The sequence below is a fragment of the Amblyomma americanum genome, chromosome 9, assembly GCF_052857255.1.
Source record: "Amblyomma americanum isolate KBUSLIRL-KWMA chromosome 9, ASM5285725v1, whole genome shotgun sequence".
Lineage (NCBI taxonomy): Eukaryota > Metazoa > Arthropoda > Arachnida > Ixodida > Ixodidae > Amblyomma > Amblyomma americanum.
In genome coordinates this window covers 37,610,428-37,625,674 of record NC_135505.1, presented here as the reverse complement: position 1 = coordinate 37,625,674, position 15,247 = coordinate 37,610,428, and the positions used below count along the sequence as shown (strand labels likewise).

Here is a 15,247-nt window from a genome sequence, read left to right as displayed (position 1 = left end):
TGCGTTAGTACAAAACCGGACGTCTGAGCTCAAGCAAAAAAATTAAACACGAGGTACTGCTCTGCGTTTGCGTGCACGAACCACTACTTCCGCGACTTTGTCGTCTTCTGGTTCCCGGAAATCAAAAGTTCGCAGCGCAGTGGGTCGCTGCTCTTGAAGAGAGAGAATTTCAAGCCGGCCTAGCAAGCGTACTCTGCTCGAAGCACTTTCGTCACAGCAGCAGCTTTGCAGAGCTTGCCCACAATGGGATCTATAGTGATTTCTGTCAAGGAGGCACGGCTGAACCACGACAACATTCCTTGGATTTTCTCGCGTATGAAATGCGTGTCACCATCGCCAAGAAGCGCCTCTGCTAAAAGAGAAAAAGGGAGCGAAAGGGTACTGCTTCTTATTCAAAGTTCATTGCTTTAGGAGAGTTCAGCTCTCTTTGTGTGTGCAGCTTTGCTTGAGGTGTTGACAGCGATCAGGCCTCCGATAGGGACGCAGTAATGGGACGGACAAGCAGCTTCAGTGCGTTGGCTCATTTGTGTGTCTCCTGTATTTTACACAAGGGGACACAATACCTGCCTATGCACTAATCATTTCATACCCCATTAGCGGCACGTTTATTCGCGTGCGGACCGGCTATTAGAGGAGCCCGCAAATGTGTCGGAGACTCAAGATCTTGTAGGCTTCTCGAGGTGCTTTCTCGCATGGGACGTGCCTGCCATGCTGTTCGGGCCCCTGTGGGAATTTAATAGAGGTTAACGCATCTGCCGCTCTCAGCACTGGCACGGCAGACATCATGGGGCGGGCGGAGCAATGTTAATTCGGACGCGTCCAAGCAAGCAAACAAGTGTTGAAGTTATTGTTAGGCAGCATGTGTTTTGCTTGCAGTGTTGCAGTACTTTTTTTTACTATCGGTAGTTTTGATGTCAGATCATTATCGCTTATCGTGTTTCAAGATTTCTAACTGTTCCCTTCTGTGCTGCGCTGCGTGTCCGGCGCCAGAGGCGCCTCGGGAACCTCAGTAGATGTAATTCCAAAAACTGTAACTGCTTGTAAAAATTGTCACTTTTTTTTTCTGCTGAAATAAGCTTTCAAATTTTCAAGTATCGTACTTCTAAAACTTCATTTTAAGAGCAGCCTGCCTTTCCGCTTTAATTGCACAGCGAGATCGACCCTCCGTTTCTACAACCTAATAAACAAACCTGATATTTTTTTCTGCGCTTAACTACTGTATCAATGCATTGCCGTTTTTGACGTCACTACCAATGACTTAGGCGCAATTCTTTCCAGGTCATGCAGTTCATTAGGGTTATTTCCTAATTCACGAATGTAAAGACTCTTCAGGAATGAGATTCGTCACGGAGCTTGAGTAGCCAAATTCTTAACGTTCTGCCTAAATGGATCCATAGCGAGTTCGTAATCACTCGTGCTCCTACGGTTACGTCAGCAATCCGGCTTTCCAGTGAAGCCGCAACAACAAAAGAGATCTCTGAGAGAGCTCTCGACATGATATAACCTACAGGCATCCCATGAAACAGCCCTCAGGGATTTCTCCACTGCAGACAGAAACCAATACCTGTGGCTGTTGAGCAGCTTTGAAGGTCAAATGCCACGATGAGCGTAGGGCTGTTCACCAAATGTCCTTGGGCTTTCTGCGTAAGCAGGAAGCTTTGGAAATTCAATTCATCATTGCCGTCATGATAACGGCAATTGTTACTAAAAGCACTTCAAGTGGCGAGGAGCCCAGAAGCTGTACGCTTGTATGATTTATTACAAACAATGCTCAATTGCTTTCACAAAAATCCGTCGGGGAAAAAAATCTAAATAAATTGGGAATCAAGGCGCAACTTGGCGTAGAAAAATACATTATAGCATGGGCAAACAAATGACCCAAAAACAAAGAATAGGAATGTAATGCGTCTATCTAATAACGTCAGCGGAGCAAAATCAACACTTTATAAGGATATGCGCGGAACGTCCACGAATGCCATTTGGACGACATTCACGCCAATGTCTTGCTCTCAAGCTCCGTGCATTCTTTTTAGGGCCTTTGTTTTCGGGGCTCTTTTTTTCTGCTCCCCTCCATGGTCGGGGCCTTCTCTTTGGCGGTCTTCTTGGCTGCGCTCCTGCCTTGCCGCGAGGTAGTGTCGGCGTCCGCCTTGTGCCCCTCGCTTCCCGAACTGGCCTTAGTAGAGACGGCGCTCTGCTGTCGAATAATGCGCGGTGCTCTCTTTGCGGCCGTCACTGCGTGAGCCGCGGGCAATGTTGCGGAGGCCGCAACCTTTGCACGATCACTGCCGCCGCCGTTGCTCGCCGCGGTGGAACGCACGGGCGTCAACGTAAGCATCGTCTCGTCTTTCACAGTTGAGGTGCGGCTGTAATACTCCGATGCCGCAGAAGCAATCGAGGCCCTCTCGGCGCGTTCCGCGGCCGCTTTGTCGTACACGTCCTGGATTATGGCCACCATGCACTGCACGGAAATAAACACAGAAGATGCAGCGTAAGACGGTGCGAAATGGTACTATCTCCTCGGATATAGGTCGTGAAGCCGCACAACGGATATGCGAGACGTCGCAGGAAGGCGGCACCACCTAATTTCAAACGCACGCATGCCATGATCACGCATTGATTTCCCTCAGCACACGGGAATTGTTTGCGTCTGCCCTAATTATTGTGCGGCCCCCAAAACCGAGATTTAAACCGATTTCTTAGGGCGCAGGAAGCGAGCGTCATAGCCGCTTCCAGCAGCAGCAGCTGTCCATGTACAGCCTTTCTAAAAGATAAACAGATCAAAGTGTTTTCTTCAAAGCAGTGCAGTGGGACGTTTGCAGAATCCTTACAAGTAGCAAGATTACGACGCGCGAGAACGTCAGTTCCAACCACCATCAACAGAATTTTAATGGTAACTGTGCTCACGAGACGAGACGAAATTAGAGTGATGGCCCAGAGGTAGAGCGTCCGCCTCGCCTGCAAGAGGACCGGGGCTCGATTCTCGGTGCCGCGCAAATGTCCACCAGGTTAGAAAAAAATTCCTCGTGTCGATGGAATTGCATAAGTAGGCCTGGGGTGCGGCTTGATCTCGGTGACAAAAACCGACAACGCACTCCCTCACCAGAACAGAATTTGGCCACCCTGGTGTAGTACTTGGCCACAACCTTCTATGAAAACCAATTAACCCTCAGCCCTCTGTCCCCAGCAGCTGCGGAGCAACTGACCAAGGCTTCGGCCCGATCTGTGATGGAGCGGAGGGTGTAAAAATTTCTGCCTCCGCTCAGGCCGCTATTGGGTTCTGAACCTTGGAACGCTTAACGCTGGAACCTTATCTAGTGATGATAGGCTAGCAGTGCTGTTCGAGGAACTAGAAGTATTAAAAGGGATGCCGTAGCGCATAGTGAAGTTATGAGGACAGGTGAGGCGTATACAGTACTAAAGAACTGACACACACTGTGCTATCGCCCATTAGCGGATAGACGAGAGCTAAATGTCGGATTCCTCATCAATCAGGATATAGCTTGGAACGCAGAGGAGCTCTATAGCATTAACGAAAGAGTGGCAGCTATCGTTATTAGGCTTATTAAGAGGTACAATTTGAAGGTGCTGCAGGCCTGCGAGCCTACATCCAGTCATGATCAGCAGACTGTAGAACGCTTCTATGAAGACGTGGAATCTGCAATGAACAAAGTAAAATCACAGTACACTATAGTTAAGGGCGATTTCAATGCGAAGGTGGGCAAGAAGCAGGCTGGCGACCAGGCGGCAGGCGACTACGGGATAGGCTCTAGGAAACGCAGGGGAGAGGTATTAGTGACGTTCGCAGATAGCAATAATTTACGGATCATGATTACCTTGTTCTGCAGACGAGAGAAGTGGACGTGGAAGAGCCCCAATGGTGAGACATAAATAAAATAGACTTCATACTATACGCTCAGCCTGGCATTGTTCAGGATGTGAACGTCCTCGGAAAGGTGCGTTGCAGCAACTACAGAAAGGTTAGATCTCGAATTAGTTTATACTTGAAGAGGGAACGAAAGAATCTAGTGAAGAGGAAGTCCATTACCGAGCTAGCGGTAAGAGTGAAAATAGAGGAATTTTGGGTGCCCCTACAGAACATATATTGAACTTTAACTGAGGAAGACGATCTTAATGTTCATACAATGAACGATAAACTGACAGCTATTGATCCGGAGTGCGCGTTAAAAGTAGGCGGTGGCGGTTAGAGAGGATACCGGCAGGCCATCTCAGGAGACGAGAGATCTGATTAAGAAACGTCAAAGCATGATGGCGTCTGATCCTAAAGAAAAAATTAAACTATCAGATATATCGAAGTTAATATATAAGCGCAAGGGGGGGGGGGTAGCCTACATAAGGATGTGTAAATACGGAGAGAATTAAGCCCGCTCTAAAGAACGGAGGTAGCATAAAACCGGTGAATTGGAAACTAGGCACCGATAAATAGATGTATGCGTTAAGAGACAAGGAGGGCAAGGTCATTAGCAATATGGATAAGATAGTTAAAGGAGCCAAAAAGTTCTACACACATTTATACAGTCGCCTTTCTAGCAAAAGGCTAATAATAGAGACAGTAGCGCACAGTAATGCGTCATCCCGCTAGTAAAGAAAGAGGAAGTAAAGAAAGCTTTAGGAGCAAAGCAAAGGTGAAAATCGGCAGGCGAAGATCAAGCTACAGCAGATCTGTTGATGGACGGAGGGGAGATTGTACTAGAAAAACTAGCCACCCTGTATACGCAATGTCTTATGGCTTCGACCGTACCAGAAGCTTGGAAGAACGCAAACATAATCTTAGTCCATAAGAAAGGAGACGCCAAGGACTTGAAAAATTATAGGTCGATCAGCTTACAGTCCGTTGCCTATAAGGTATTTACTAAGGTAATCACTAATAGTCAGGGCAACCTTAGACTTCCTTCAACCAAGTGATCAGGCACTCTTTCGTAAAAAACGATTCCACAATAGATCATATTCGCATTATCAGTGAGGTGATAGATAAATGCGCGAAATATAACTAACCCTATATATAGCCTTCATTGAGAAATCATTTGACTCAGTGTAAACCAAAGCAGTCATACAGGAATTGTGGAATCAGGGTGTAGAAGAGATTCATGTCAAAATACGGGAATATATATATAGGAACTGCACAGCTACCTTAGTCCTCCAGAAAGCAAGAAATAAAATTCCGATAAGGAAGGGCGTCAGGCAAGGAGACACAATCTCGCCAGTGCTATTCACTGCATGTTTACAGGAGGATTTCTGAGGCCTGAATTGGAAACAGTTAGGGATAAGAGTTAATGAACAATACCTAAACAATCTGAAATTCGCTGATGACATTGCCGGCCTGTGTCACTCTGGTCATGAACTGCAAATCAGATCAATAAGTTCTACTGACAGACATAAATGGTGGGTCTAAAAATTAACATGAAAAAAATCAAAGCAATAATCAACAGTCTGGCAAGGGAACAGCTGTTCACAATTGTCAGCGAGGTGCAGCAAGCGGTAAAGCAGTACGTCTAATTAGTGCAGGTAGTGAGTGCTGATCCAGATTATGAGAAGGAAATAACTGTGAGGATAAGAATAGGGTGGAGCGCATATGGCAGGTTCACTCAGATCATGAATAGCAGGCTACCAATATCCCTTAAGAGAAAAGTGTACAGCAGCTGTAACTTACCGGTACTCACGTACGGGGCACAAAGGTCGAGCCTAACGGAAATGGTTCAGTTTAATTCAAGAACAACACAGCGAGCCATGGAAAGAAAAATTAAAAATGTAACATTAAGAGATCGGAAGTGGGAATAGTGGGTGAAAGAACAAACACGTGTTAGTGACATTCTAGTTGAAATCAAGAGGAAGAAATGGGCTTGGGAGGGCATGTACTGTGAAGCCAAGATAACTGCTGGTCCTTAAGGGTAACGGAGTGTATTCCAAGAAAAGGCAAGCGTAGCAGGGGCGGCAGAAGATCAGGAAGTTTGCAGGCATAGAGCGGGCGAACATGCAAAGGACAGGGTTAATTGGAGAGACATGGGAGATGCCTTTGCCCTGCAGTGGGTGTAGTCAGGCTGTTGATGATAGTGATGATGAAGATGTTGAGATTCATCATAAATAGAACGTAACATACTATTACCTATCATAAAAGTCATGACTCGTAATTACTGTCTTGACTCTGTCGTTATGCAACGTATCATCACTCTGCACTATTCAAGAAACGTAATGTAAGGTGTACAGTGTACAAAGTATGCATAGTAGTTACTCATATTCTGCGATGTGGCATGGTTTAGCACCAGTTCCTCAATATAACATGACTGCGCACTTTTCAAGTAACGTAAGGTAAAGTTTACAGTTTTCTCAAAGTATGTGTGGTCATGACGCGTATGTATGTGCGGTCATGAAACACTACGCGTGACTCAGCCCTTTACAAACACTGTATGTAGAGATTACAAAGCCGTACAGACATTATTGTTTGCCATTCCTGGCGTTCACAGTCATGACACAAGGCTCATAATCACTCTGAAATGTAGCAGTACTCAGCACTTTGCACGTAACGTAAAATATAAAGTGAAGGCAACGAAAAAGAGAAAAGCGGCTGATTATGACATACGTGAGGGAAGCTTACTTTCACCGAAACCAAGAAGCATACGAGATATTTTTATGCATAAAATGTATGGTGTTCAATAATGGCAGACCAATAGCGTAGTTATTTTGAAGATAATTGATTAATTATCTTCCGCACAACATCATATCCATATTCATTCATTCCTAAAACAGCAACAGAGTGAGCACTGTGTGCACGTGTGAACAATGATGTTTATTTGTGAGCACTGACGTTCAAGGACAGTAAAGAATTCAGAAAAATTTAGCCGCACATGAACTCACGGGTAAAGAATGGCGGTGCATGATCATCGTCCCACCGAACCAGGATATGAGGCTAAAACTGCACTGACTACTCTACCGTATGCAAGACAACGACATCCGAGCGGCCTTCGCACCCTACGGAAAGGTGGAAGACATTTACAAAGAAAAGTGGCGCGTTCACGGAGTGTTCACGGAAAGCGTCACGGCTAGGCCGATTAGGCTTTCCGCTGCCGAAAACAGATGACGCCACTGCCGGTTCTCAGCGAAAAAGCGTCGTCTGCGGGTTTTGGCTCGCCGATCTCTCGTAGACGCTTACGTTTTCGCATCATGTGCGCCTGAACTAAGTAAGTACCATTGTCAAACTTGCTACGATACAAAAGTTACCATACTACGCAAGCTCTGTGTGCAGTTTCACCGCAAATGAGCCACCGGTTGAGGAGGGGAAATTTTTGAATGTGTCAGCGATAAAAACGCACAATACTGTATTGTTACGAAGGCGAATAAGAGGGCAGTGGCGCTGGACGAAGCGCACGCGCTAGGCCCGGAGCCATTAAATCATACTTTCATCTTCCATCACGTCGTCATGTCCCTTGGCTTGCGACGTCGTCTCATTTGTTGTAAGGTGCCGGTTCCTCATCGTCCTCCTGGTCCTTGGAGCATCGCCGCCTTCGGCTCGCCTTCGTCGTCAGCCGAGGGGACCTGGATTCCGCCGCCCGGCTCAACCTGATATTGAACTGACCAGAACCGGCCAGCCGCTATCCTACGCCCCGTCCCCATCCCCGACCACAAGACACGACGACCAGGACCTGACGTACTATGACCCGACGATGACCCGAACCAAGACGTCACCCCCGCCCAAGCTGTCCGGCGATTCCTTAACCCTTGACCTTCGGCTGTGGGCGGCCGACTGCTATCCCTGAAGCTCCGTGGGCAACCGTTCATCAGATCATCTCTTTAATCTTGATGGCAATCCTTTCATCTTCTGTCTTCTTTGGCCATGATCATCGTCATTTCACCCTTCAGAATTTACGCAATTGATTGGGAGGATCGCTCGGAGGACCAGGGTAATATTACGAAGACGAAGAAGAGGGCAGTGGCGCGGGACAGAGTGTTCGCTCTAGGTCCTAACCCATTAAATCATATTTTCATCTTCCATCATGTCATCATGTCCCTTGGCTTGCAATCTCGTATTAATATTATAAGGGACACTATGACAGCAATCCAATCCAAAACTTCGGTAGAGGGAGGGTCTCTCCTCTCACTGCCAAAATTTTAAGACAAACAAAATTGGACAGGCCAATTAACATAATCTGGACCCTCGCGCACGAATCTGGCCGTGGCAACGAGGCTGCTCATGAGCTGGCTCGAGATCTCTACAACCGAGCAGCTCAAGAAAAGCCCCACCTCGAGAACTACAGAAGAGAAGGGTGACTAATATCATATCAAGAAATAACTCATCACTACAGGCAACACCGCAGGCAACTTTCCCTGCTCATTGTGAAGCTTAATAACCAGTAAGCGCCGGCATGGAGACGTCTTAAAACAGGCGTCTACGTGCACTCAATATCAATCAAACATATTATCCCGGAAATTAAGGATGACAATTGTAAGAACTGTAAAGTGAGAGTGACCGCCGACCATATTTGGGAGTGCACACAATCCCTGGGCCGGGCGAATAAAATACATTGTAGAGACGCCTGGCAAACCTGCTGCGTAGCCAAGACCCTCAATACGAGCTCCTCTGAGTCCAACAGGCTTATGAGGCCGCCGGGATTCATTAAATACAGGCCAGCATCTGACGCGGAGACCCAGTCCACCCCAATTCCTTCTGGCCCTCATCTCTCGTCGGAGAGAGAGAGCTGGAGGGTAAGAAGAGGTCACCTTATTCTGCTGGAAAATATACTCACTCACTCAATCACTCAATCAGTGCGCTATAAAAATCTTGCCGATCAAAAACGTTCGTTCACTGTTCTCAGGCTGCGTCCACGCTTCACTTCGGCTAACCCTGCCGTAATACAAAAAACTTTCGCGGGAAAATTCATAAAATCGTAAAATTGCTTCGAGGCTTTAGTTTTGAATGTTTGAAATCTGAGACGAGCACAAACGGCAGGGGGAAATTAATCACGTTTTCACTCTGCAGGCAGGTGCCGTTAATTCCCAGTGTGCTGAATGCACAAAATGACGGCGGACATTTTTGCTGAGCTTATACTATGCGCAGAGGAACCATTTATTGCCAGTTATTCTCAGTAACGATTTCACTTCTCGCGAGAACGCATTTCAAATGGCTTCTAGAACCCCATTTCAGAATCATATTGCTTCTCTCAGACATTACTTGGCCCGTCAGCACTGCTCAGTGTTGATAGGTGCAGTGGCATAGCGGAAGTCATAGTGCACAGCTTCATGATCCATGAATAAATTTTACGAGTTCTAGTCTGTTGTTTTTTCTATCATATATGCCGGAGGACAATCGCTTCAGTGAAGGTCGCCTCCGTTCAGCTGAAAGGGGAGCGCAGGCTGGCAGCTAAGTGGAGCCAAATGGATTACTCACTGCGAAGAACTTTCGCCAGGCCTGGACGGCGGCTGGTGTCATGTGGCGCTCATCTGTGGCCTGCAGCACATCCACGATACGCTGGCCCATCACCTCAAAGTGGAGCGGCTTGACCCCCTTACGGCGCATGTGCTCGGTGGCATTGCGGCGCACCAGTATCTCGAAGGTGCCCGGGTCGCGCAAGCTCTCTACCATGGAGGTGATGTGGTATCCGATGGAGCACCCGTGCGCCCTGAACGTTGGGTTATCCTTCAGCGCCGCGATGGCCTGACCGCGGAAGGGGTCAAACAGCTGAATGTACTCGGGGTGCTTGATGAACAGGGAGAGGAAAAGGAGCACGCCGCATTCGGGGTTCTCGGTGCTGAACTTGCGCCATGTCTGTTGGACGAGCTTCACCTCGTTTTCCGTCAAGCCCGTGAGCTCGTCCGGCAACTCGCCTTTCTTGCGGTGAATGTTTCCCATGCTCTCTTCGAAGCCAAATTTCAAGACGATTAAAGATCGCTGAGGAAGCTGGCATAGACTGTGTATTCGGACAAGAAGGATGTGGTTGCAATAGCGTATAGCGGCTTCTTCTTCTTCAAAGCAAAGCTCGCGGCTAGGAGATCAAGGTTTGTCCCAAAAAGTGTTGAGGATTTTTAGCCTGAACGAAAAAGCATGGGCCGATAACACTGGACGTTCTTCGACGCGCCATCGCCCTTTCTTTTCTCTGGGGATGCGCGAAAGTCCGACGATATTTTTGACAACCGATAAGATCAAAAAATAAAAATTGCTGAATGAATTCTAAGACGGCGTTCCCACAGTTGCAGTTTCGAAGCTCTTAGAAGACGGCCAATCGCGCGCTGGCTGAGGTATTATTTCAGTACTTCGATGTCAGAAGCAATTGCGCACAGCAATGTGTCATCCAGTCCCTAACTAGAGAGGAAGAAAAAGTCTCAGGAGCGATACAATTGGCCTCCCAGCAAAATGAAAAGGAAACCATTGGCCTTTACTCAGTGGCTCTTGATTGGAATTTTTCATTTCGGGCCCCTGACTCTACCCCTATTTTTTGCCGAATTCCTGGCCATTCACTTGGCCTTAATAAAGATTCCCTGCAGTATCCTTCAGGTTATTATACTTTCAAACAGCCTTTCCGTCTTGCCAGCGCTTGAAATATCGTGGGATACTCCTATGAGCCGTTTCCTTCGATTTTTTATTGCGGCACATTATACAGAGGTCCGTTTTCACTTGGTCTCTGGGCACTATGGCGTTGCTTCTAATAATATGGTTGAATTTTTATCCAAGTCCGCGCTTGGGGGACCTATTGTACCGTTCGTCCCTAATAACGTCTTCTTCACTGCAACACGCTTCCAACGGCTCCTGTGCCTCCGCTACTTGAGCCCTGAGGCTTTCCTTGCTGTAGCGGATTTTCAACACCTGGCATTTCCTTGGAGTGTGCGGATGTACAGTTCAGGAAAATGTGAGGTCTCCATGACCCTCTTGAGCGGCAGAATACCGCGACAAAATCTCTATTTAAATCGATCGGTGTTATTGTTGACCAACCTGTGTGAGTCTTGTTGCGAATTTGAGTCACTACATCACTTTTACTCATTTTTGCCGGCGGTTCGCTTCTCTCCATAGAACCCAGGCCCAGCAACCCAGGCTGCGGGGTAGCGGCTAAGTACATGGCGTTGTTGCGCTAGCTTGCTAAATTGCTCCTTTTTGCCTGTGCCTGCTTTCTCCTGTTCTGGGGTGATTGGGCGCGGGACGATAGCATAATGTCTACTTCTTCTCCTGGCAAGGGGTTTTCCCCTTGGTCGGCATCTCTTCCTCAAGACCAGCTCCCAATTGATCTCTTTTTCCGCAGTGAAGTTTCGAGCATTCCTTTCGCTTTAGTGCCTTCCAATGGAGGCGCTATCCGACTGAACAACTCGGAGGCAGTACAGGCGGATATTTAATCCACATCCAAGCACTTCATGTGCATTACTGAGGTCCGGCAGTTCTGCAGGGGTGATATTTTGTGCAGGTCACCGTATAAAGACTGCGTTGAAGACCCGCTAAAGTGTACGACCTTCGCCAACCACACGGTGAGCGCATTCATTCCGCCTCATCTAGCATGTTCCAAGGGCTTGGTCCGAGGGGTCGACTCTCGATTGAACCCTGTGGAAACTCTTGAGAACATCTCGCCAGCGGGAGTGATTGCTGTGCATCGATGCAGCAGGATTGTTGATGGTGTAAAAATCCTACGGAGTCCGTCATTGCCACACTTGCAGGAATATTTTGCCCGTCAGAGATTAAGGTGTGGCCATTGGTTTTTCGAGTAGATGCCTTTAACTCTCGGACCCTTCAGTGTCAAAACTGCTGGCGATTTTGCCATAGCGGAAAAGCCTGCAAATCGGCCTTACGCTGCTGTGCCTGCGGGAAACGCCATTGCAGATAGGAATGTCCTGAACACTCAAGAGAAATGTTGTTTGTGTAGTGGTGCTCACCCTGCAGATTCGCCTGACTGTCCTGCACGAGCACAAGAAGTTCAGGTGCTTGAGCTCATAGACAAGCGCAGATGCAAGCGGAGAGAGGCTTTTGCCACAGTCAAGGAGAGAGCCTCAGGCTACTCTACTGTGGCCGCCAAATGCCCACCCAAAATGGATTCTAGTTGGTCACAGGCTATTACAGCGGTAGTTGAGAAAGCTGTGACAAATGCAATGGATCGCATTATGGAAACCGTATCCACGTGCATTTCGCAGGTCATAGCTGCTCAGATGACCAATCTTCTTCCGGTGTCCACCGCTCCGCTCTTGTCTTCTTTGGCTTCGGAAGCTACTCCTCCTTCTGTAGTAATCGATTCCGCTCCACAGGGCCAAAAACACTGTGAGCAACAAAAGACCTCTCAGGCCTCTCTTACGAACAGCGTTATGAGCGCATCCTCTATGGACTGTATGGATATGAAGTCTGATCTCCGCTCCCAGAAAAAAGTGGGTCTCCACTGAATATTGCAGGTCCATCTTGTCCCCAGTCAAAGACAAAGAAAAGTAACACAATTAAAAATGCTAAGACCAGGATTCTAGAAAAGGCAGTCGCGGCTGCGGCACTCCCGCCAAGATAGGGCTTTTAAGTGTACTCCAGTGGAATTGTTGAGATATTTTCTCAGCTTCAACAGATTTAAATTTCATATGCAGTCAGCTTCTACCAGATTTAGTTGCTTTACAGCAAAACGTGGCTAAATACAAATTTCAGCTATCATCTCAAGGATTACCGCCCGTTCCGGCTTGACTGGTCATCACGAGGAGGAGGGTTGTTAGTGCTCATCTCCACAATGTTTTGCCACAGGGCATGCATTTCTTTCCAAGGGTCTTTAAGGGCAGGGGTCTTTAAGGGCCAATAAATGATAATATGCGGACAATGAATGTGAAATCCTTGCGGTTGACCTCAGTGTCCCAGTTCAAGAGTCCTTCACGGTAGCTAATGTATATTTACTGTCTGGTGTGCGTGACACTTCGCCGCTTGACTCACTCATGTCTAGTAGCCGATCTCAGGTTCTATTACTTGGAGACTTCAATTCGCACCATGTGACGCGGGGGTTCAAAACACACAGCTTTGGTTCTAGGCTATTTAATTGGGCTTCTGACAACAACTTGATCTGCAACAATTCCGGATTTCCTACGTTTGTTCGGAGTCATTGCAACCCTGCCTTGGTTTTAACTTTTTTCTGCCAAGGAGTTTCTGTTATGTCTTTGGCACCTCTTTACTGTGCAACAAACAGTGATCAACTACCGATTAGTTTGAAGTTTGCGTGTAAATTAACTCTTCCTGAGCGACATCAGCGCACGTTAATAAATTACAGTTGCTTTAAAGACACGCTAAAATCAGCCCTCCAAATCACTTCAGACACTTGCACTCAGACAAGTGCCGAAAGCAAGGCAGAACATCTATGTTCAGTACTGGGCCATGCAAGGCGAAAGTCTGAATTTTCGGTTAAGGGAACGAAGAGTAAAATTGCGAACAATTGGTGAAATGCTGAGTGCACGCGTGCATATAGACGACGAAAAGCAGCTTGGAAGAAACTTCTCATCAATCATTGCCCAAAAAATTGGTCGGTATATAAGTATGTTGCGCAACATTCAAGCGCACTCTCGCCCGTGCAAAGGAGGAGTATCATACAAATCATTATGAATTCCTTTCACAATCAGGGAATAAACGAGCTTTGTTTAATTTCATGAGGCGCAGCAAGGTGGTTCCACCGGCTGCCAACATTGAATCCCTCGTTCAGTCCCCTGCTGACATCGCAAAGGCCTTAGAGGATATTGCGTGTGGCCTAGAGCTTCGCTTTACATCTGCTCTACCTTCTCCGGCTATATTCACATGCACCTCAAGTGATTTCACTGAGGTCTCTATGCCTGAGCTGTCGCAAATTGTTCTGCGCTGATCCCCGGCGGCTCCTGGCCCCGATAAGGTCACTTCATCTATTTAAAAATTTTGTTCATTGAATCTCCTGCACTCCTGTTGGCTCTAGTTAACCATTCTATTAAAGGTCCTCGGATACCTCATGAGTGGCGTCTTGCTGAAATAGTTCCATTGCTTAAAAAGCAAGGGGAGGGCTTAACTTTAGAACAACATACGCCCTATTTCATTAACATCGAGCCTAGTGAAATTGGTGGAAAGGGTCCTTCTCAGCCGTGTCATGTCATTCATTTCAAAAAATGCCCTCATGAATCAATGTCAAATTTGTTTCAGGCCGGGTTGTTAAAATTGGTGTGCTCATACTGACCTAGAGAGTCGAATTAAATTAGCTCGCAATAGAAAACAGTTTGCTGCCCTTGTCACCTTGGATGTCAGTAAAGCATACGACAGCGTTGAGCACTTGACTCTGTTACTAAGATAACAGGAACTGAACTTCCCAAGCTATTTTGTAGCCTGTATTTCTGTTTTTTGGAAAATAGAGAATTTTACTGCTGCAAAAATGGTGTTTCCTCAAGGAGAGTTCCACAGACAAGAGGTGTACCCCAAGGATCAGTTCTCTCACCTGCTCTATTTAACATTTTTCTAAGCTCAATTCCGTGTATTCGAAATGTGAAACTTATGTGTACGCCGAGAATATTGCATTTTTTGCATCAGCAGGTGACATTCACTCTCTTTATCGAATCCTGCAAAATTACCTCAAAGTTCTTGATAACTAGTTAGGAAGAATTCATCCGTCCCTCAATGTGAATAATAATAATAATTGGTTGTTTGGTGGAAAGGAAATGGCGCAGTATCTGTCTCATATATCGTTGGACACCTGAACCGCGCCGTAAGGGAAAGGATGAGGGAGGGAGTGAAAGAAGAGAGGAACAAATAGGTCCGTAGTGGAGGGCTCCGGAATAATTTCGACCACCTGGGGATCTTTAACGTGCACTGACATCGCACAGCACACGGGCGCCTTAGCGTTTTTTCCTCCCTCAATGTGAAGAAATGCGCAATGTTAGTATTTCCGCTTTCTGTTTCTGTAAATATCTGCATGCTCTATAGAAATAACATAATACCTCAAGTTCAGACGGTGAACTATCTCGGAGTAATATACGCCTCTACTCTGTCCTGGCGGTCACACATTGAGCAAGTTTCTGCAAAGGAGTTCGGGCCATTGGCATCCTACACAGGCTTTGTAGTGCTAGGTCAAGCATGAGGAGGCATACACTTCTGATGATTTATAAAATGTACGTCCGCCGAATTTTAGAGTTTGGGTGTGTTTTATTCTCAGGAGCTCCTGCCTATAAACTTCGCCCTCTTGTGCTGTTAGAGCGTGACGCGTTGCGCCTTTGTTTGGGCCTTCCAAAATATGTCGCCAATGCTGTTCTGCACCTTGAGACGCGAATATCATCGTTATCAGCTAGGTTTCGC

General features: G+C 46.9%; 1 protein-coding gene across 1 annotated transcript; it reads right to left on the bottom strand.

The window, feature by feature from the left end:
- Positions 1-1,799: 1,799 nt before the first annotated feature.
- On the bottom strand, positions 1,800-9,892 carry LOC144105179 (cytoglobin-1-like). The gene is made up of 2 exons (XM_077638335.1): positions 9,398-9,892; positions 1,800-2,458 (listed from the first exon to the last, which is right to left on the bottom strand). The coding sequence occupies exons 1-2, from the start codon at positions 9,857-9,859 to the stop codon at positions 2,030-2,032; spliced, it is 891 nt and encodes a 296-aa protein (XP_077494461.1). The 5' UTR covers positions 9,860-9,892; the 3' UTR covers positions 1,800-2,029.
- Between the last annotated feature and the right edge of the window lie 5,355 nt (positions 9,893-15,247).

Bases quoted from the DNA above. Each gene is read 5' to 3' on its own strand.
- LOC144105179 (XM_077638335.1), bottom strand. From the start codon at position 9,859: ATGGGAAACATTCACCGCAAGAAAGGCGAGTTGCCGGACGAGCTCACG. The intron at 2,459-9,397 runs GTGAGTAATCCA...ATTTCCGTGCAG, and splicing joins CCTGGCGAAAGTTCTTCGCA to TGCATGGTGGCCATAATCCA.